The 24,397-nt window shown below is 37.0% G+C and overlaps 1 protein-coding gene across 1 annotated transcript in view; it reads left to right on the top strand.

Moving 5' to 3' along the window:
- DCC (DCC netrin 1 receptor) overlaps positions 1–24,397 on the top strand; it is a 781,864-nt gene that overhangs the window by 688,678 nt on the left and 68,789 nt on the right. The window contains exons 24-25 of the mRNA XM_061169229.1: positions 6,147–6,373; positions 10,946–11,062. Coding sequence (XP_061025212.1) covers positions 6,147–6,373; positions 10,946–11,062 — 344 coding nt within the window. The remainder of the gene's footprint in view (positions 1–6,146; positions 6,374–10,945; positions 11,063–24,397) is intronic.

Raw genomic sequence — 24,397 nt, 5'->3', positions numbered from 1 at the left:
AAAATAATCAGTATAGATAATTAGGAGGCTGGAAAGCTTTGGGAAAGATTTGGATGGAGGAAAATTTTTTAAAAAATAATGACACGTTTTTATCATTCAATTCAAGTGATTTCTATGTGCTTGGTGTGTGATCTACAAAGTAACAAATCTGATGAATGTTAACTCTTGAGCTAAAAACCTTTCTGCAAATTCCCACTGACTTACTGATAGTTTAAATGTATCTGTTATGATTTGGTCCCCTCTACTTTTTCAGCTTTCTTCCCTGCCATGCCCCAGTGCATGCTCTTTGCTCCAACAATGCAGAAGCCATGCCTTCTTTCATTCATTTATTAAACTCCCAGTGTCTCACTGATCTTTGCATTTCTAGTCCTTAGCATACTTCTCGACATATTTAATATTCCATAAATGTTCACTGAATAAACAAGTGGATACATGTTGTAAAACAATGGGTGATGTTGCAGAAAGGAAGTAAAGAGAGTTTGCTCCAGTATCACTGGAGGAAACCAGTTCACACACAGGGAGCATCTGGCCAGCCCAATAAGACAAACAGTGATCAATGCAAAGTGAGTGGTATAGAGAGAGACCAGGGAAGTGATGTAGCTATTCTAAGATTACACAGACCTAAAGTGGTCAGGAAGGTTTCCTAAAGAAAACGGGCTTGAAGAGAATCTTAAAGGGTAAGTAGTTTGTAAGTAAAGAGGACTGTGAAGGCGTTGTGGGCAGAAGCAAGATCAGATAGATGGATGGATGGATAGATAGATGGATAGATAGTTACATAGATACATAGATACAGAGATACATAGATAGATAAAACTAATGAACAAAACCCGCCAGAATTTGATTATGCTCTGGAAGCTTTGCCACAGTATGAGAAAGAGCAAAGAGAGCCGTAGAAGATTCCTTGCTTTGCCTTTATTCAAGAATACATGGGTGGGAAGAGACCCTCCTATCCTGCAGCTATTTTTGGAAGCCAAAAGATTACTGGTACCTGTAAGAAAAGGTGTGTGTGTGTGGGAGGGATAAACGTGACGTATTCTACGTTGAATAGAAGAAACTAGCTTTATAATAAAAACAAACAAACAAAACCAAATCATTCACTTAAGACAGTGCTTCTCAAAGTTTTGGTGCATCAGATTCCTCTCAAGGGCTGTTAAAACACAGATTGCTGGGCCTCATGACCGCCTTCCCAAGTTTCTGATGGGGTGGGTCCTGAGAATGTGCATTTCTAACAGGTTCCCAGGTAATGCCGATGCTGCTGGTCCAAGGACCACACTTTAGGAACCATTGCACGGGGTTCGCCTACATACAAATTTTGAAGATTCCAAATGGTGAGATAGAGGAACTGTGGACCAAAACGGGCAGCAGTGATTATGTCAAGGAACCAGCAGATGGACAAAAGGTTGGGGTAACAGCTGTTCCTACAGGTTTTAGGACAAATTTCACACAATTTAGTTATGAGCAAATGTCAGTTTTATTACAACCCTGCTATATGGACCACTGGGCTACTACCAGCAGAGGAAGGAGGCCTCTCCAAGGCCAAAGCTTTCTCTCTTGATAAGAGACATTATAGAAAGCAGAAGTGGTTAGATGGTCTTTCATAGAATATATACAGAAAGGAAATAAAGTCTGCTAGAGATCTTCAGATTCTTTTTTTTTAAATTTTTATTGGGGTATAGTTGATTTACAATGTTGTGTTAGTATCTGCTGTACAGCAAGGTGAATCAGTTACGCATATATACAGTCTTTTTTAGATTCTCTTCCCATATAGGTCATTACAGAGTATTGAATTGAGTGTTTGCAAAGCAGAAATAGTGTCACAGATGTGAAAAACAAACTTATGGTTACAAAGGGGAGGATAAATTGGGATTGACATATACACACTACTACATATAAAATAGACAACTAATAAGGACCTACTGTATAGCACAGGGAACTCTACTCAATACTCTGTAATGACCTATATGCGAAAAGAATCTAAAAAAATGGGGATATTTATATTCTTGATGACTGTCAGCTAGGTAGATAAGCAGCTTCTCAGAAGAGGTCTTGATCTGATTAAAATCCACCAGAAAAATGCTTATGAATTTCATCAGGAATAATAATTTCTTTCCAGATGGAGGTTGTAAATCATAACATACTAAAAAGGTTCTGCCTCAATCAGGTTTAGAACTTTTTTTTTAATAGAATACACCTGGGGATGCTTGTTACTGAAGTCATGGGGACTGGTAAATGAATGAATGAATAAGGCATGAATGTAAACAAGGGAAACCAGAGTTCATCATTTCCTTCTAGTTTCAAAAATTATTTGACAAACTTCTTTACCACAAGCTATTTATTTATTTATTTATTTATTTATTTTTGGCTGTGTTGGGTCTTCGTTTCTGTGCGAGGGCTCTCTCCAGTTGCGGCAAGTGGGGGCCACTCTTCATCGCGGTGCGCGGGCCTCTCACCATCGCGGCCGTTCCTGTTGCGGAGCACAGGCTCCAGACGCGCAGGCTCAATAATTGTGGCCCACGGGCCTAGCCGCTCCGCGGCATGTGGGATCTTCCCAGACCAGGGCTCGAACCCGTGTCCCCCGCATTGGCAGGCAGACTCTCAACCACTGTGCCACCAGGGAAGCCCACCACAAGCTATTTAAATATTGAATTATCATGGACGTTCTGATGATCTTGTCCTGGATTTGGGAACTGGTGTGCCTCTGTATGCAGTCATATGGGCACCAGGGTTTAAGTTATTTAGCATTTTGATTTGTTAGAAAGAAAGATAATGGGGTGAAATCTCCAAGTTTGAAAATGACATTAAGTTCTAATAAGTGACCAGACATGGATTACATAAAGAGCTACAGACTCATTTCCTGTGGGCAGGTGAAGTGTAAGGAAATGAATTCAGGGAATAAATGGTTAGCAAGAGAGTTATTATCTTAAATACAAGAAAATGATCGAGGGGTTAATGATCTAGGGGTTATTACCGTTGTCTAGAGTCAGTGTGAGCCTGTTGCCAGGAAATCAGCGAAGTGCAGATACTTGTTGGGGAAATAGTAGAGCAGAAAACCCGGCATTATTTCTCCACTAAACTACTAAATAGATATGAAGTCTGAGGTTCTTTGTTTTTCTCCTCATCAGTATGCTTCAGGAAAGACAAGAAAAAAGAATGTTAAGAAAAATTCAACAGATCACACTACTAAACATTTATTAATTGCCTAATATGTACAAAGCATCTTATCCAGTAATGGGGACACCAAAGCCATTCCCAGTGGCCTTGCACAGTTACAGAGTCTCCACTGAGAGTAGTTTACTTGAACCATTTAGCTAACATGAAAGCAGTTATCCTCATAAACCATTCATTGCAAGTGAGGAAAGTGAGAAAAGTGAGAAAGAGGTACTTCTCTGGGCTTCTACCAAAGGTTAGATTTTAACTGTCTAAATTCTGCCTTATGAGGAGACATTATTGTTTTAAAAGAAGCAGAAGCTACAAGTGGAGATTTAAAAAATTATAAAACTGTAGAGCAGAGGTTGAAAACCATTTCTGAAAAGGGCCCAATAGTAAATATTTTCGGCTTTGTGGGCCAGGTGGTCTTTGTTGCAACTCCTCAACAATGCAACGCGAAAACAAATGAGCTTGGCAAGATTCCAGTAAAACTTTATTTACAAAAATTGGCATTGGAGCCCTCCACTGCCGGCCAGGGAAGATGCTGAGTCCAGTGTGGCAGTGGCTATGCCTGGGACTGTGCAGCCTCCTGCTGGGGCAGGCGGAGGCCCCAGCCCCATGGAGCTGCCTGAGCAGAGCGGCCGTATGCAATGCTGTTTGGGCAGGACCTGGTGTTGACAGGAACCATTTTCAGCATCTTGCTGGTGACTGTAATCCTTATGCCTTTTTTTTTTTTTTTTTTGTAGCAAATGGATCACTATTTATCACAACCACTTTACATTAACTTGGATTCTTTCTAAATTTTTATCCAAAACAATGTAACAAAATAGTAGGTAAGAGGTCATACAAAAAAACCCCTTCCATCCCACCTTTTACAAACTGCAATCCCTTATGGCATTTTGTGTCTACAAGCCCGTTCGGCACCGCTGACAGCCGAGCAAGCAAGTCCTCCACAAGCATTTGGGAACAGAATAAGTTCTGTTACACATGGGTTAGTGGAGAAGTCGGAATCAGAACTTTAGTGCTTGGAAATAATCTTTGGTCTGGACAGTTGGTAAATGCTGAATGATTTAGAAAAAACATCTAGCCATTATCTTAGCCTAACCCTGTAATGCAAGTATTTGGCCACGGAGTCTGCTTCTCAGTGTTTCTTTTTATATGTGGCTGTCCTTGTTAAAAGTAAGACCTGAAGCTCCAAGGTTCAGTGTAAAGATGGAGTGCTCACGAGAAAGAAAGCATAACTTGGTGAGTGGTGTAAAAACCACACTGGAAAGGACTAATCATTAATGTTTCAAAATATTAAGAAGAGGAAGACCTAACATGTAGACATTCCCTACTTTATAACTGATCACAATGGGTTGAGAATCACAGATGTTTTTAATTATCCCAAGTCGGCCTAGATGCTCCATTTGCAAAGCAGCATCCGCTGTGGGGAACGTGGGCCGCCATTCCTCGCGCTGCTCAGAGCTCTGTGCTCAGATGCCCACACTGAAGTCGGGGTCACACCAGGTAGGCCTATGGCCATGGGCACCCTCGGGCTGGGAGGCTCTGGGGGTGACTGGAAGTGTTAGCAATTGGCCCGGCTGAAAAAGAACTCGTCCCGCTCAAACACGTTGATCTCCTTGTCCTGCACTTAAGTCTTCCCAGCCCGTGGCCTAGACGTCAGGGCAGCTTTTCCCATCTGGAATCTTTTCAGCCCTGGGTGGGGAGGGCGCAGTAGAAGTGCATGTTCACCATACAAGGCCGAGTGGTGGGTGGGTGTGTGTTTACACACATTTAATTTCAGCTTTGAAAATGCTGCTTTTCCTTTGCACTTAGTGAACTGGATTCCCCCCCACCCCCCGTGGAAATGATACTTTTGTGCTTACAGTGTTTATTTTATTTTAAAGGTGCTAGGCTTAACTTTGTTATTAAATTAAAATGCTTGTCTTGTGCTCCATTCAAGCAAAGCACTGATATATATACGTATACATTTTTTTTTTAACAACCCACACTTAATGTGAAATAACTGATGTGGGATACTGTAACTGTTTGACCTAAGGATTTTGCTTGTAACCCTAGCATGGAGGCACTGAAACGTTCACTGTTCTGTGCTTTTGAGCAAAATATCAATTAAAACAAAAGTAAAATCTTAAAGAAGAAAACAACAGCAACGACAACCAAAAAAACACACAAAAATAAGCAGTGGAGGATTTGGCCTTCAGGCCATAGTTAACTGACCCCTGCTGTAGAGAACGGCCAACAGGAGCATCCTGCTTTTGACTCAGCATGCAGGGAACATTGGAATCTCACTAGCCCCAGGAGGATACTATGCTGAAAAATAAATTAACGACTGCTAAATTCTTATTGAGGAAAATAAGAGACATTTGAAACACACTTCCAACGTGACTTCTCTTTTCAAAGGATAGATCTTACTGTGTTTGAATCCAGACACTTAGTGACTCCAAGACGAAAGTATTTTATTCTCCTAAGAGTGCACTCATGCAGCCTTTTGTCTTCAAACAACCAGCTTCCCAATTGCACATGAAATTGGACAGCTGAGCTCTAGGCTCTCTTCTAAGCCCCAATCTTGGCGGTTGGCACAAATTCTGGCCTTTTTATTTCTATTTGCCCTTTTGAAGCCACTCTGTCATTTATCTCCTAAACAGATGTTGCAGTCAGGTACCTTATGCCTAGCTCCAGAGATTGGCATATGGCTGCATCTAACCCATTGTCACCTTGTGCTCAAATCTGCAGCAGGAGAAGCTGGAGTAAGGTGCTCTCTGCCAGGCAGCCGGGGCCCTGGGGATCCAGCACCGCATCTCCTGTAACGTGGTGAAGCTCCTGGGGAGAAGAGGAAAGGCAGCCAAGACAAGTCTGCCAATTCCTGGATTTCACAAGTTTTCTCCTGGGAGCGCTTTTGTTTCCTTCCCTGCTTCTAACTTGAATTGACGGAGAAAAAAAGAGGAAGGGCCATTGAATAAAGGCACTCACATTTGCCTTCTAATTTTGTTCCGTAGGAAACGGGCCACCCACAGTGTTGGCAAAAGGAAGGGCAGCCAGAAGGACCTCCGGCCCCCTGATCTTTGGATCCATCATGAAGAAATGGAGATGAAAAATATTGAGAAGCCATCAGGTACTGACCCTGCAGGAAGGGACTCCCCCATCCAGAGTTGCCAAGACCTCACGCCAGTCAGTCACAGCCAGTCAGAGACCCAACTGGGGAGCAAAAGCACCTCTCATTCAGGTAACTTTCATCTCTCTGGCATCAGGAAAAACATCCCACTCTGAATCCCACAAAGGAGCTCTTGACTCCCTCTTTTGTGGATATACCCCTTCCACTAATTTGCACATCATTTACCAACAGTTAAAATAATCTGATGTAAATTTGGTTGATTAACTAGGTTTACTTTCTATTCCATCATCGTGTTGACTGCCTTTTATAACTGTAATGCTTCTTGAAACTTCTAAGAAGTAAGAGGTGATGCAGTTGGGACATATTGAAATGTGAAGGCTAAATGAACTGATTGCTTTTTGTTACAGCTGGAACAAAAGTTTTGTCAAGGCAAAATTTGAAGCTATTTTAGTTCTCTATGTCTGTGAAAAGTTGATTTTAAATTTGCTGTCAATTCCTTGCTTTAAAAAAATCACTTCAGGGACACTTGAAGTCTGAAAACATCAACTATTCTGTTACTTTGCCTTGATTACTGTGGAGATCAACTGTCATCCCCATGCAATCACATTATATGATCACTAGCCTAGTCTAATGGAGTCTCTCTGAAGGCTCTGTTGGTGTACAAAGTGATCTGATGAAAAAAGCCTGCTGTTTAATGATGTGGTGCAGAACAATCCATGTCTAGGAATAACTGAGAAATCCAGAAAGTGGTTGTAAGATATTTCAGTTTATGTGGGTCCTTATAGTTTCAAAATGCTTATGGGGAGTTGAATAATCAACCCAATACTCTCATCAAAAAATCTCTTGGTCTACTCATGATGTGTGTTTATAGAATGAGTAGCTGTTTTAAACCAAATTAAATATTTTAATTGTTTGAATGTGTAACTGGTTGATTAGACTTTCTTGCAGAGTTGTTTAAACAAGGACTTTACCAATTTTCCATCATGAGTTGCATATTCCTTTTCTAGACCTTAAATAATATCTCAAGCAGTGTCCCTAACTTTTGTCACTTTCAATTATTAAACTATAATCCAGTTCCATTAAAAATTATAATATGAGACTTAAATTAAAGATTCTTTTCCCCTTATGGCCAGTCAGGCTTTTGGTTCTGAGCACTGGGGGTCACAGTTTGTTTTTTCAAATCCTCCAGCACCTTGGAGGAAAATGGAGTGGTGAGGTGGGACAGCAGGAGGGAGGAGCATATTCTGTTTCAGAAACACCTTTACCCATTCTTCCTACCTATCTGCTCTTTCTGGTTTTGTGTGGGGACGTAGAGGGACATAAAGAAAAGATGGGAGGAGAAAGGCAAGGTGGAAGGGAAGAAAGCACAGTTTGAAGTTCTTCACTAACTTTCTGGGCACATGGGCTGTCCTCACGTGGCATCCAAATTCTCAGTGTCTTATGAAATACAAGTATGAAGTCTTTATGAGACCCTGTGGGATGACTCCTCTGGCCAATTCCATAACCTGAGATATCAAGTCAGGGCTTAACCCTCTCCCACCAGGAACAGCTCTACCTGTCAGCCTCACTGGTCCTCCTGTGGATCATCTGCGCTTACGTGAATTCCAACAAGAGGACTCAAGCCTGGTCAACTTTCCAAGTACCCACTTGACCCAGAGGAAGCTCCTGTATCTTTGACAGGTCAAATGATGAGAGAGCTTGTAATCCACACTGTTCCTCTCTCAGCCTTGCTTTCTTCAATTACCTCTTCCTCTGTTTAAACAGACACAGTGTAGACCAGCAAGCCTGCTGCCTGAATAAGCTTCTACCCAGAGAATGAATGAAAGCTTCTTTTGCAGGAACCTCAGCAGTCTATAGGTGTTCATTCTTGTAGCTTTGTTCCATATTGGACATCAGGAGGCGAGAGCACCTCTGCCTCTCACTGGAGGGAATAAAATTGTCTTTCAGCCCTCAGAAGGTTTCGCTAATGATTTCTAGGATTCCTCCTTCTTGATTTTTCCCCTTATCATTTATATGCTCAGATGACATTTGGGGTCAGTGAGACAAGTTTTGTTGTCTCTTATTAAGTCTTGAGAAAAGTTTAACTCCAGATAATGGCTGTTTTCTTCAGAATGAGAGGATACTTGTGCCTGTTTGTCTTTAATTTGAGGACCTACTTGCCAACTCTATAATAACAGGGAAAGTAGCACTCGAAATCCTGTTTGTTAAACTTGACAATACATGAAGTATTCTCTGTGCTGTCGTGGTTAAAAGGACAAAACTCTGATTGGAAGAATTAATATTGTTAAAATGGCCATACTACCCAACACAATCTACAAATTTAATGCAATCCCTGTCAAAATATCCATGACATCTTTCACAGAACTAGAACAAATAATCCTAAAATTTATATGGAACCACAAAAGACCCCGAATTGTCAAAACAATCTTGAGAAAAAGAAACAAAGCTGAAGGTATCAGGCTCCCTGACTTCAGACTATACTACAAAGCTACAGCAATCAGAGCAGCATGGTACTGGCACAAAAACGGACACATAGGTTGATGGAACAGAATAAAGAGCCCAGAAATAAACCCACACACCTATGGTCAATTAATCTACAACAAAAGAGGTAAGAATATACAATGGAGAAAGGACAGTCTCTTCAATAAATGGTCCTGGGAAAACTTTACAGCTACATGTAAAATAATGAGATTACATTTCCTCACACCATGTACAAGAATAAATGCAAAATGGATTAAAGACCTAAATGTAAGACCTGAAACCATAAAACTCCTGGAAGAGAACATAGGCAGAGCACTCTTTTACATAGATGGTAGCAATATTTTTTTGGACCTGTCTCCTAAGACAAAAGAAATAAAAGCAAAAATAAACAAATGGGACCTAAATAAATTTAAAAGCTTATGCAAAGCAAAAAAAATAAACAAATAAACAAATTGACAAAATGAAATGACAACCTACCAAATGAAAGAATATATTTGCAAATGATATTACCAAACAAGGGGTTAATATCCAAAATATATAAACAGCTCATACAATTCAATATCAAAAAGACAAACAAACAAACAAGCAACCCAATCAAAAAATGGGCAGAAGACCTGAATAGACATTTTTCCAAAGAAGACATACAGGTAGCCAATAGGCACATGAAAAGATGCTCAACATTGCTAATTACTAGAGAAATGCAAATCAAAACCACAATGAGATGTCACCTCACACTTTTCAGAATGGCTATCATCAAAAATTTACAAATAACAAATGTTGGCAAGAATGTGAAGTAAAGGGAACCCTTGTACAGTGTAGGTAGGAATGTAAGTTGATGCAGCCACTGTGGAAAACAGCATGGAGGTTCCTCAGAAAACTAAAAATAGAACTGCCATGTGATCCAGCAATTCTACTCCTGGCTATTTATCCAGAAAAAACAAAAACACTGATTTGTAAAGATACATGCACCCAATGTTCATAGCAGCACTATTTACAATAACCAAGGTATGGAAGCAACCTAAATGTCCATCAACAGATGAATGGATACAGGAGATGTGGTATACATATACAGTGGAATGTTTTCAGTCATAAAAAAGAATGGACTTCTGCCATTTGCAGCAATGTGGATGGACCTAGAGAATATTATGCTTAGTGAAATGAGTCAGACAGAGAAAGACAAATAGTGTATGACATCACTCATTTGTTGAATCAAAAAAATAAAACAAATGAATGTATATAGCAAAACAGAAACAGACTCACAGGTATAGAAAACAAACTAGTGGTTATCAGTGGGAAGAGGGAAGGGTGGAGGGGCAAAATAGGGGAATGGGATTAAGAGATACAAACTACTATGTATAGAATAGATAAGCAACAAGGATAAATTGTATAGCACAGGGTACTATAGCCATTATTTTGAATAACTTTTAATGTAGTATAATCTATAAAAATACTGAATTACTATGCTGTATACCTGAAACTAATATAATATTGTAAATCAACTATACTTCATTTAAGGGAAAAAAAGACCAAACCTCATGTTAATGAATCATATACTTTTTAGTGGTACATAGTGTTCAGAGTTTCAGTTTTATTTTTCAACAGATTTTTATTAAATTTTTAAATCTGCATGTATCACTCTTTCTTATTATTTTTTATGACTCTTTAGTATGACATTTTATAGAATTATAATAAATTTGTATAGAGACACCTAGCTGTACTTTTGAAGAATGTAGTTTATTTCCTGTGTTTTTATAATAAGATTTAATGTCTTTGGGGCTTAAGTACAAGTTGCAAAGATTGTGGTAAATTCATGCAATTGAATATTATGGAGCTGTTAAAAATTATATTACTGACTTAGTTATTGACAGAGAAAGGTTTTTATGTTATTTTATAAAGAAGGCTACAACACAGTATGTATAGTATAATGCCATTTTTGAAATAAATATATTAATATATACTCTCTTGCTTTCACATATACATACATATGCAAAAATTATAAATAAAAAAATAATGGTTCTTTCTGGGTAATGAGGTTATGGTAAATTTTATTAATGTTTGTACAATGAGAGCATATTGATTGGGTAACAAAAAAAAGTAGATATTATTATTTAAAACATCAATGAAATGAAAAAAGCATTGGAGTTCCTGGCTAGAAATGAAGTGTTGCATCATTAATACTCAGGAGTATAGTTTTTCTTTTAGGTCAAGACACAGAAGAAGCAGGGAGCTCCATGTCTACCCTGGAGAGGTCACTGGCTGCACGCCGAGCCACCCGGGCCAAGCTCATGATTCCTATGGATGCCCAGTCCAACAATCCTGGTGAGTAACAATTGGTACCACAATGGAGCAGTCAAGTACTTTCTGTTTGTATCTTTTCTCTATCAATTATCAAAACCGAATTAGAGTTTTCTCTGAACTTTCTGGGCAAATGGACATAATGAAGAATGAGTAAAATTATATCATTTATATTTGGAAGTTAGAACTTTCACTCTGTTATTGTTGTATTTGTTGTATGCAATCAAATGATCTGTCTATTGGCAATCACTTGATACATATTTAAGAAAGTATAAGAAATATGAATTGATATAAAAAGAGTTGAAATTTTTGTCATTATTCATCTTATTCTAATGACCACCTTCATGGATTTTTAATCTTTTTTTAAAAGTCCAATTTTCAGACTTAAATAATCTAGTACCCTTGAAACAAATATTGAGATAATCACTTACTACCTCCTTCTTGTTAAAGTTTTCTGTCATACTCCCACATTCACTGAAGATATTAGTATCTGGGAATCACTTCCTTTCCAATTACCTCTATGATCAATCTTGGTAATTACAATATCCATGCAGATAATCCATCTGATGTTAGTTCCTTTATATTCCCTGCAACATTAGCTCTCTCCCACCTCAGTCCATCAATTCCATGTCACACACTAAACCAATAATTGTACCCGCTGCAGAATGTCAGTTTCTGTCATCCCTTTCTCTAGCACTGTATTACTTTCTGCCACTTATTTTATTGCCCCCTTGCCAACAATTTTTCAATCCCACTTGGACCTCCAATCCATTAACTCCGCAACCTTCTCATTGTCCCTCATCTTCCTCATGTCTTTACTTCCATCCAAACTCAACTCCCATCCGTCATCAGTTATTACCTCCAGTTCCTTGCAAACACCCTCATCTCCATTGGTTCTTCTTCCCTATCATACTCATCTAAAAAAACTCAACCCTGATTAAGTCAGCTCCTCTACCAACATCGACCATGTACCCTAACAGCTGAATTTATCTGGAGAAAAACACATAACCTGTTTACTGGGTATTTATGACCACAAATCCAAGGTGAGCTGTCATCTATTTGGAAATGCCACTCATTTCTCTTAATCATTCATTGTCTCACTTTAAAAGATGGATGTCTTATATCTATTCTTACTTTTCTGACTCCCGATACCTCTCTCCTTTCCCCACTCTCAGCTAATAAGCGTGCTTCTTATATCACCAAGAAAAGAGAAGCATTCAAAAATGGCATCCTTATCTACCCATCAAACCGAGTTGATCTGTTTCTTCTCCTATGTAAGGCCAGCTCTTTTCCTTGAGGACATCCATGCGTCCCCACTTAGGGACTCTTCTGTAATTATCCCTTCCCTTTTTTGCATCATTAGTTTTCCTTCCTACTGATAACTCTGATAAGCATATAAACATTATCTCATAACTCCCGTGTTAAAGCATCTTCCCTGGAACCACTTGCCCTTGCATCTGAAGCCCATTCCTCCCCTTTCCTGAAAAATTCTTTTAAAAGTTGTCTATACTTACTTTTTCCTCTTTTAATCTTCCTTATTAGTTTTAATGACATTTCCACAGTCCCTCTCTACTGAAACCATGGTTGCCAAGATTATCAATAATCTCCACATTTTCTTACCAAATGGTCAATTCTCCAATGCTCAGCAAAATTTGACGTAGCTTCTCACTATTTTTTCCTGGAATGCTTTCTTCACTTGGGTATAGTATTCTAAATGCTCCTGGTTTTCTTCCTATTCCCCTGGCTGCTCCTTTTCAGTCCTTTACTTATTCCTCCTTTTCTTCCAAATCTCTAGAAGTCAGAGAGTACCCTAGGGCTCAGACTTCAAGCTGCTGTCTTCTATCTACACTAGCTTCTTAGATGTTGTCATCGATTACCAATGTGCCACTTAAATGCTCACGAATCCCAGATTTTATCCCTAGCTTACTCTCTTCCTGAAATCCACATCAATTTCCATATAAAATATTGACTCACCTTCTCCAAATGGCTATCTAATAGGCAAGCCATGTATGCTCCAAATGGAAATCTTGCCCTTCCATAATTCCCTCTCCCCAACTCCAAACTTGATCCTCCTATTATTTTTCCCATTCAATACATCCATTTTCTGTTCATCCATTTACTCTTGTTAAAAAACTCTAGTTTCATACTTCTTTATTCTGATTTCCTCACATCCCAAATTCAGTCTTTCACCAAATCCTATAGTTCTTGCTTTCAAAACTTGTCCCAAATCTGACCACTCCTTCCCATCTCCACTGTTCTGCCCTTATCCAAGCCACTACCATCTCTTATAGATTATAGACTATAGCTGTAAACTTGTAACGGTTCTCTTTTCTTTAGCTCTTGACCCTACAGTAAGTTATCTACACTGCAGCTTTTCAATATATGAATTAAATCATGTTATTCCTCTTGACTTCCCATCACATGTAGAACAAAATCCTGTGATTTTACCATGTGCTATAAAGCACCAAGTGATCCAGCCTCTGGCATATCCCTCACATCGTCTCCTGCTACTCTTCTCTATAATCTGTTTCAGCCACATAGCTCTCCTCTTTGTTCCTTAGACAGTAACACACATTCCAACTCAGGGACTTTTCAGTTACTGTCCTATTTTCCTGGAATCTCTTTTCATAGATGTTTACTTGGCTTTTCCCTCATTTTATTCAGGTCTGTATTCAACTGCCACCACCATGAAAGAACATAGATCTTCCCTGACCATTGCCTAATGTCATCCTTGGTCACTCTCAACCCTTTTTATTCTGCTTCAGTTTTCTTAATTAATGTATATAACTATCCTACTTGCTTTATTGTGTTTGTTTGTTTATTATTTGTTCTCTGTATTTTAGTGTAAGCTCTATGAAGGCAGGGATTTTGCCCACTTTCATCACTTCATATCCTCAACACCCAGAACAAAGGTTGGCGCATGGTAGGCACTCACTCGATACAGTTTAGACAAATGAATGAACTAATGGTTGTTTCTTGCTACCTACTGTATGCCATGTTTCCTCTGTGTTTCAATATAGCTCTCAATTTTACTATAATAAATGTAAAAACTTACATGGAATTTATAATAAATGCCAACTGTTCAACTCATGGGGTAGATACTATTCTTATACCTATTTTACTAATAGGAGAACTGAGGCTTGGAGAGTTTAAGTACCTAGCTTGCAGTCACACAGCAAGTAAGTGGCAGAGCCAGAATTTGGACTCAGAAGGACTGGCTTCAGAGTTCTGCCCTCTTAATCACTATGCTCCCAGCTGCAGTCCTCTGTGAAGCTATTGTCCTTTTTCTTTCATTCCTTTCACCACATAGAGAGACACTGTACACTTAGCTGCCTCTATTTCTTTTCCTTCCCATCACTTTCCTCTTGTAACTAAGTTCTATCTGTGCCAGTTTTCTGTAGCTTTTTTCTTAAAAATCATTGTGTTTCAGAAACTTTGTGGGCCTTTCTCTCCCATATATAACTTCCTTATCTAATAAGTTCCCACATCCCATTGATTTTTTTTCCTCCACAACATCTTTTGAATCCCTGGCTATATTCCCATTCCTAAGAGTCCTATTTTTATTCTCCTCTTTATGGCCTCATGCCTGAACTGTCAAAACAGTTTTAAAATTAATCTTCCTCTCTGTTGTGTCTTCTAGACTTCTTTGTATCCTGCTTGCCAAATTTCTTCCTAAAACAACTTAAATATGGTATTTCACTCCATAAATTTTCCCAATGGCTCCTCACTGTCTTCTAAGAGAAAACGACAAACCCCTCAGCATACCAGATTTAAGTCTACATTTCTAATTTCCTATTGCTATATTAGACGCTTGCCAAGCCAGACTAATCACCAGTCCACAAACATGCATTGCCCTTTATTTGATTTTCCTTCTGAATACCTTTTTTCCTTTAGGAATGACTTGGTAGCTATCTCTAACAAAGTTCTATGCATCTTTCAAAGACCAGAGAGATATTGATGCTTTCATAAATTCTTTCCTCTCTGATTATTCCATCCAGAAATGAGGGCTTCCTTTCTCATGTTTGAATGGCCTTTCTTTTTTAACACTTGTGAGGCATTAATTCCACATAGTACTGCCTCATATGCTTAGGTATTCAAGTCCAAATTTTCTCTCCTCTAACAGATCGTGTATTATGTGATAGGGAGGGAATGTATCTAATTCATCTTCACAGACACACATTGTATAACTCAATACCTAGCACAAAGCTGGTACTTGCTAAATATCTGTCAGGACTTCCCTGGTGGTTCACTGGCTAAGACTCCATGCTCCCAATGCAGGGGGCCCATGTTTGATCCAGGGAACTAGATCCTGAATGCTGCAGCTAAGACCCGGCACAGCCAAATACATAAATAAATAGTAAAAAAAAAAAAAAAAAAAAAGTTAAATAAATAAATAATATCTGTCAAATGAATGACTGGATGAATAAATAAATGTATTATAAGAATGCCTTGTGTTTATAACACATCAGTGTTTTAGGGCTCTTTTTTTAGCAGTTATAGGTAGAATAAAATAAAATTTCTGATATACTAGGGGCAGTTAAAGTTGTTTTCATTAGACAAGAAAGGAAATAATGTGATTAGAAAGAAAGAGGAATGAAATGAAATCTAACAAGCATTGAGAACTTCTAAATATTATTCACTTGCTAACTACCTTGCTAATTATTATTTCATTTAATCCTCACAATATTCTTACGTGGTGAGATTATCCTGATTTTACAGATGGGAAACAGAAACTCAAGCAGTTTAAGAAACTTACTCCAGGACACAACTGGGCAACCTGTGAGCCTCTATGGTATACTGCTTTTCTAAAGATAAAGATGCCTTATATTATTTATATTCATTTTTTTTAACATATTTATTGGAGTATAATTGCTTTACAATGGTGTGTTAGTTCCTGCTTTATAACAAAGTGAATCAGCTATACATATACATATATCCCCATATCTCCTCCCTCTTGTGTCTCCCTCCCATCCTCCCTATCCCACCCCTCTAGGTGGTCACAAAACACCGAGCTGATCTCCCTGTGCTATGCGGCTGCTTCCCACTAGCTATATCTATAGCACCATGTTCTATAAAATGGTAATTACCAGATAAAATATAAACTACCTGAAGTGTTTTTTAGTTCTTAAAACCCACAGGAAATGGTATTTAATTTCATTGAAGTACAAAATCTGTTTATTTGTCTAAGAATATACTTCATGGTTGAAAACATTATGTGGCATATGCTACTTCTTACCCCTGAAAACACTTCACAGCTAAGTAAGCTGATGCCCATGAGAAGCATACCAGCTGATAGTATAGGCAGGAAAAGACCCCGGATATTCTGATTTCCCCAGTCGAGTGTTGTTTCCTATAAAATGGTAGCAAAAAGTGAGTATTGTTACAGTGGCCAAAGAATTATTTTAAATGTTTTTCTTACTAAAAATGAAATTAATTACAAGAAATCAGAAGCATCAGGTATAACTTTCCTTAATTTTTCAAGGATAAGTAAGAGTTATACACTGGGTTTCCAGGAATCAGACTGAATAGAGATTGGAAAACAGGAGATGTATTAGCAAGTGCCTCAGGAATAACATCTGTGAGGGTAAAGGACGCAGGATTGCTGGGAGGGAGATAATGAACTGATGATGCAGTTTGATGGAGGCCTCAGCTGACCCTATAGGTTGCTGTGGTGCTGGAATTGTCCTCTGTGTTGTCCCAAATGAGGTGGGAGGGGAGGGGCGGTTCTGTAGTCTTGATGCACGCTGCTCCTAGGAAGTAAGGTGTAACCTTGGGTGAGCAACTTCTTTGCTGAGAGCAATTTCTGGAGAGATGTAGATTTTCTTACAGTTTCAGTATTTTATTACTCGATGGAACCTAACTATTTGTTTGGCCTTGGAAAGATTCCCTTTCCATTTTCAACCTGTGTTTTCTTCTTATGTAAAATGCAGGAGGAGAGGTGAGGAATCAGAACTAGGAAATATGTAGACAGATGCAGATACCCTGTAAGATCACATCAGTTGTACAATTTTAATAATTTACTGTATGAGAGTTTTGTTGGGTAAAAGCCTCTCGAATTCCATTTTTTTTCAGTTTTTTCTTTCCTAGTAAATATTTGAGGGAAAAATGTAAAATTCACCTTTAAAAAAAAGAAATCTCAAAAAGTTAAACTAGAGGCTATTAAAAAGACTGAGGCAAAGAAAAGCATACATTTACATTTTTGCTTTGGGGATAGCTTGGATGCTGCTATGGCTACTGGTTTGGGGGCTTTCTAGAACATTCACTATGAGAGTCAACTCTTTTTTATTTTCCCATTCCCACTATCTGCTTTAATCACTTGACTGCAGAACTCAAACTCAAACAAAGAAGCTATTGAAAAGTAAAATAAAGCCGCATGAGAAAAAGCAAGATTTTAAAAACTGGAATTCTCTTAGCTTGAGGTGCTGTATTACCAGAGGTTCTCTTGTGCACGGATGGACACTGGGAGGGAATGGGCTATGAAAGGCAAGTTTCCTAACCTCTGAAATATTTGATTTCAAATCAGAATCTTTGTCTGACCCTTACATACATGGTGTGAGAAGCCAGTATCTTAAGACTGGTCCCAGCTCAATGGGCTTCTGGAACTGGACATTTATTCCTTCACCTTGTGGATTCCCACATCTGACCAAGAATGCTTCCTTAAGAGTAATAAGTGCAAACAATTCTTTTAGTACCATAAACACCAGTGCATACAAATTTTCAGCTCTTCAGAACTGTGGGAGCAGTGGCAAGGTGCAGAAAGTTCAGAGCTCATTTAAATTTGCATTAGAAATGATATCATTACCTGATATATGTTTCCAACCAATATTTGATAACTTTATTAAGATCAGTTTTTATTCTTTGAGTCTTGAATGTTATATTTCATTCCTTCTGTTACTATGAATTTCTGCAGAAGGACTATTTTTTATGTATCCCTATAATTCCCACAGTGCTGTGTAAATGACTTTGTATAACAGTTGTTACTAAATATGGGTTGAAAGCACAGAGGTTTTTCTTGATAGTTCTACAAGCAAATGATCTTTTATATAAAGTTTGTTGATTAGTAATTCCACTGGATTATCCAAATCAGCAGGTCAGTAAGATTGTGCAGACATGGTCAAAACATGGCCTTTAAGTTCAAGATGGTACGTATGAGGAATACAGAACTGTGTTTTTAGGGAGGATTTTACAAGGCAAAAAACAGCTTGATTATCAGAGATATAGGAATAATCCAGAAGGGACCTGACAAAGAGTTGGTGGAAGAATTTTGAATGATGGAGTACAAAAGGTACTCTAGCTTTTAGAAAGGTTTCCTAGAGCAATATGAAAAATAAAAAATCCCTTGCTTTTTTTTAAAAGTATAGTTGATTTACAATAGTGTGTTAGTTTCAAGTGTATAGCAAAGTGATTCAGTTTTTTTTAGATTATTTTCCATTATAGGTTATTATAAGATATTGAGTATGATTCTCTGTGTTATACAGTAAATCCTTGTTGCTTACATACTTTATGTATAGTGGTTTGTATCTGTTAATCCTACACTCCTAATCTATCCCTCCCTCCCTCCCTCTCCCCTTCGGTAACTATAAGATTGTTGTCTATGTCTGTGAGTCTGTTTCTGTCCTGTACGTAGATTCATTTGTATTATTTTGAGATTCCACATATAAGTGATATCTTGTAGTATTTGTCTTTTTCTGTCTGACTTACTCCACTAAGTATAATATTGTCTAGGTCAGCCATAAAAAAATGAAATATTGCCATTTGCAGCAACATGGATGGGCTAGAAGATCCCTCACTTTTTCAGATTTATGTCACCCAATTCTTCCTTAATTCCTAACATCTTAGAGGTTTCTACAGCAAAATGCACTATCTTTTCTTCCAGGATCTTTCTCATCTGAGTCAAGTCTTTTGGGCGGTCTGGGGTAACTTGTAAAAGATTAAAGCAGATGGGCTCACAGTGTCCTGGGAAAGTCACTGGTCTGCAGAGAAGGAAGCTGTGTGATGCCTCAAGCTCATCTCAAAGGAGTCCTCTAGCCCCAGATCAGAGTCTACTTTTCCTGCAGTCTCATCTGTCTGATGTCCTTGGTGTCAAAATGTACTCTCAGATGTTCACAACTATTTCAGATTTCTGGACTTCATAGCCATATCTCATTTGAGAAGTGAGTGAAGGCTGTAGGAGGCTGTAAGGGTCTTAAGGTTCCCTGCTCACATTTGCTCTTAGGACGTTTTCATAGCTGCCCTGTGGCAGTCACTTGTCCAGTCACCTCCACATCGTATCTCATCTTGTAAAGTGTGTGAAAACCACATGAAAAATGGGCTGGCTGGATAGATTTAGATAAACTAAGGGCCTTCCCTTAGCTCCTAAATGACAGAGCCAGAATTTGAACCAGGTTTGATTTTATAATCATAATTCCAGTTATTTTCTTCCTCCGGAGAAAGAACTTTTCTTTCTAATCTCATAAATCTAATCTCAGTGTCATACTTCCCTCAGGTTCAAATTTGAGTTAAAAAACACTATTTAGTTTCCTCTAACTTAATGTATTGTACTCCTCTTTCAAATGTAAGATGGTATTTTTTAATAGAACTAATCAGCATTTTTAATAGAACTATAACGGCAATAATTGTCAGTATCTTTGGAAAAGTTTGGCTTATATTTTAAGTGGTCATATTTTTTAAACTTTTACTTATTTTTAAACAGTTTTATTGAGATATAACTTATATATGTATATATATATAACTGTACGTATTTTATTTACACAAATCTACTAAGTTTAGATATATGCATACACCCATGAAGCCATCACCATAATCAAAGTCATAGGCATATAAGAAGGTTGTTTTAACAATAATTCCTATTGAATGGTATTCAGCTCAGTCTTGGGGCAGATCTATAGGAGCCCAGCAGATTAATATCAATAACCCATATTTCCACAGTGCTGACTCCTGACCCCTCACCCTGCTGTACTTCCATGTGGATAATCTCTTTAATCCTCAGAACCACACCATAAAGTTGGTACCATGATCATCTCCACTTTACAGATGAGAAAACCAAGAAACAGAGAGCATATATGCCCTCTCAAGTGAATGTGTAGTTATCCACTACTGCATAACAAATTACCCCCAAAATGTAACAACATAAAACAGCCATTTATTTTTTTCAACAGCTTCTGAGGGTCAGGAATACAGGAGTGATTTAGCCAGGCAGTTCTGGCTCAAGACATGACTCCTGGCTTCCTCCAGAGTGAATGATCTGAGAGAGAGAGAGAGAGAGAGAGAGAGAGGGGAAGAGAGAGAGAAATCTCATTTAACCTAATTTTAGAAGTGACATACCATCACTTCCGTTGCATTCTTTGGTCACCAGACCAACCCTGGTGAAATGTGGCAGGGAACTCCAATAAGGATGTGAAGACATGAGGAGGGAATCAGTGGGAGGTATCTTAGATACTGGCTGTGACAGTTATTCACTACCAAGTGGCAGAACTGGATAGTGAACCCAGGCAGTTTGACCTCAGTGTTTGGGCTCTTTACCCAAACACTGTTTATCACTCTTGTTTATCACTCAGTGTTTATCACTCTTTACCACTATGAGCAGATACTGACACCATTGTAAAGCAATTATACTCTAATAAAGATGTTAAACAATTTAAAAAAAAAAGAATAACTGCAGAACACGTCATTGTGAATGTTCACTATTTTCCTAAAGGTGGAGGTTGTGGATACTTGTGGCGGCCATCCAGTGACAATTGCTTGTTAAAGGACACCTGAAAATGTGAAGGAAATTAGAATATTTATCAAGGGCTATGGATACTACATTTCCAAATAGTCCAGATTATATATAGGCCATTGCCTATATAAAGAGATGCTAAAGAGAAGCAGAATGAGAAATCATTTGACTTTTGTACTTTAAAATATTATCTCTTTGCACTTCAAAATATTATCTTTATATTATAAACTATAATTATAAATTATTATAAATAAATTATAAATTTTTTTGGTATAAATAAATTTAAATGGTATTATAAATAAATACCATTTATTTATATTATAAATAAAAATATTGTCTTTATATTATAATCTTTATATTATAAACTCTTTGCACTTCAAAATATTATCTTTACTCTTCTGTATGTCCACCTCTCCTCCTCAACAAATCTCTCAAATCTGTCAAGTATCATGGTGAGAAATCTCTACAGAGAGCTTTATTTCTTAAAATTGTAGCTTTAAAAATAAAATCTCTACTTTAGATTTCCTATCAGTCACGTTTAGTGCTAACATTTTTTAAAATGTTGTAAAAGTTTTTGAACATCAGCGTGCCCTGTTCAGGGCACTAACTAATTTGGTGAGGGAATTTCCGCTTGAAAAATCTTTGTGTGTCAGTATGACATATAAATTCAATTGTCAGCAAGCTGTGTCAGAACAGATTTCTAGTCATAGTCGGCCACAAAGCAGAGATTTATTAAAAATGCTTGATGATATCGCTCTCTGAGCTGTTTTACATAAACAGAGCAGTGCAGTGAATGCCTTGAATTGTAGTGTGAGGGTGTGTGTGTGTGTGTGTGTGTGTGTTTCTGGCTCTCAAAACTGACATGTAGAGGGAAAATACCAAAACGCACTTCAATACACAGTGTTGGATCCAACTTATTTCTGAATAATTAGTTTCGCAACAACAGTCTTATAAGTAAGGGTAGATGTCTGTGCCGTTTTAGAAATGAATCATGGATCAAAATACTTCAAAACCAAAGCTTTGGAATACTGACTATTCTATTTCATGTCAGGGTATAGAAGAATGAGAATTTCTGAGATGCAGAGACATACAACCGATTTATTATTTTTTAAAGAACTTTTATTATTTGGAAACCTTTTGTACCCAGGTCAGTAGTCAAAATGCAAAACTCATGAAAAATAAAATTTCTTTTCTTCAGTAATGAAAGGCTTGGAACTGGAATATAAATTTAGTCTCTTGGGTTCTCTCAGCTTTCTAACTTATACAGAATCTGTGGCTTGCCAAATTATTTTATGTTTCTCTATTCAAATTTATTCATCTCGAACCAGGAGATATTTATGACTTTTTTTTCCTAAATGTATTCTAAAAGATTGGTTAAATTCACATAACAATATTGATTAGAAACGTGCACAGTTTGTCAAGTGGGTGCCTTCTGCATCTAAGGGAGACTATCATCGTCACATTTATTTATGAGTAAAAATTGTCAACACAGGAAAGGCTTTGCAATTTGGCAGTCAACCTTAATGACTATGCAGTGATCTCATTTTGATCAGTAAGATGTGTGAATTCATTAAATTAACTGCTTCAGAGACTGAGATTTTGAGTTATATGAATACAGACTTTACGTTATTATATGACTCTTATTTACAAATGTATTCAAATCTATTATTATTATCATTATTATTACTATAGTAACATAGTAACTATACACACCAGGAGACTAAATAATACATCAAACCACGTAAAAAATCTCCAATGGGTTAAAATGACAGATTTCTAAATATTACTTCTAGAAAATCTTTCTTATTAACTCACTTGAAAAATATAAAGTATCTCCGGCACCATACTTTGACAGACACAAAGACTATAAAATTATAACCTTTTCCTTTGGGGAATTTATAATTATTTTGGCTAGTATCTGGTTTGAATTTCTGATTCTTTTTAAAAGTTTCCTTGTCATTTTATTTCTTTTCCCTTTTCTAAAGTCTGTTCATATGTTTGTGTAGCCACAATTTACTCTTTATAAAATATTTTATAGATTATAAAGCATCTTCATTTATGATGCTATATATCATTTAATCTCAGTTTTTCATTCGAGTCCTCCCAAAAATAATTTAGAAAAGCTTTGTATTGCCACACACAGTTTCAATTTAACATTTACAATATTATAAGTTAAGTATCTGTGAAATATGTAATTTTTCTGCTATTCCACTCTTTCAGATAAAGCCAAAAGTATAAAAATACCATAGCAATTTGATACCCACATCATCCATTTACAAAATACATGAGGAAGCTCCCCTTTTACAGAGAAAAGTTGTATCACTCATTTTTTCCTTGAACTAGTACAATTCACTTTCCCCACAGAATAATATACAATTGTCATCTGTTTTTATGACTATCTTTCGTCGATCATCTGTCTTATTTCTTTGAAATGTAATATTTTTATAAACTGAGATGTTAGATTTATATTATAAACTTATGTGACCACAAGTCTTTAACTGCTAATTATTTTTCTTCTCGGTGTGTTAACATTACAATTAGTATTTCTGCACAATTGTATACAAAATAAGATTGTGTTAGAATTCTATCACTTAATGACATGAAAGACGCTTTTTTTGTGCAACTAATGCATGTATTCGTGGATGAACATTACTTACTGTATAAATTCTATTCCGATGTTTTCTCTTATTGATCTAAACATTGAGAAACCTTGTTTGCATTAAGTATGGGCAAGTGCAATAACAATGAGATTTTTATAGCAATCATTCAAAGATTCAAACTCCTTCCAAATTGCATGCCAGAATTATTCTGTGAACTCTCATACAAAGTGACTTTTAATAGTATTTCAGTAAACAACTAGATAATGTCTTCCTTCAATTTTTCTGGAAGTAAAAGTTTTAGAAACTACCTAAATTTCAAATGTATTTACTCATTCAAGTTACTTACTTTCTAATTTTCTAGGAGATACAACAGTAAAAAGCTTTACTAAGACTTACAAAGTAATTATAAAATACATAATGCAGATTTTTTTCACTTAGAGGTACTTTGTGTAATACAATATACTAAGACAGGACTGGAAACATTGAAATATCACTTATATCTTTACTAACATAATTTTTTGAAAAAATGTTTTATCCCATTAAATGATTAATATGTATTTTTATTCGATTCAGATAAAACAACCATTACTTAACCTACTTAAAAAAGAGTTAGTCTTCATTGTCAAACCAGTCAGTCAAAACTTTTTATCTGAAAAAACCCAACTTCGTTTTTCAATTAAACATGTTAATAGGCACTTTAAGGAGTGTTATAAATAAACTGAAAAATAAATTCTCAAATGCAGTTTTAAGAGCCAGTTTACTAGAAGCAGTCTTTTTAATTTAAAGTGTTATGTATTTAATGTAATTAATCTGCATTTTTAAGTTAAAATGTTTTTGAAATCTGTTTCTAACTAACAATAGTGCAAGATAATCTGTATCTTGATGATGAAATTACTTTTGTAAGAGGGATGTGATTAAAAAAAAAAAAAGATTTTCCTTTGGTAAGTGTACACTGCTGTGCATGCTGAACTCCAGCAATTGACATTAGGGTATAATTAAATAAAAAATCAAGTATATAACAGAAATAACTTCATTACTTTT

This window comes from Eubalaena glacialis, chromosome 15, assembly GCF_028564815.1.
Source record: "Eubalaena glacialis isolate mEubGla1 chromosome 15, mEubGla1.1.hap2.+ XY, whole genome shotgun sequence".
Lineage (NCBI taxonomy): Eukaryota > Metazoa > Chordata > Mammalia > Artiodactyla > Balaenidae > Eubalaena > Eubalaena glacialis.
The sequence above is the reverse complement of the archived record's forward strand: the minus strand, read 5'-3'. Positions and strand labels throughout refer to the sequence as shown.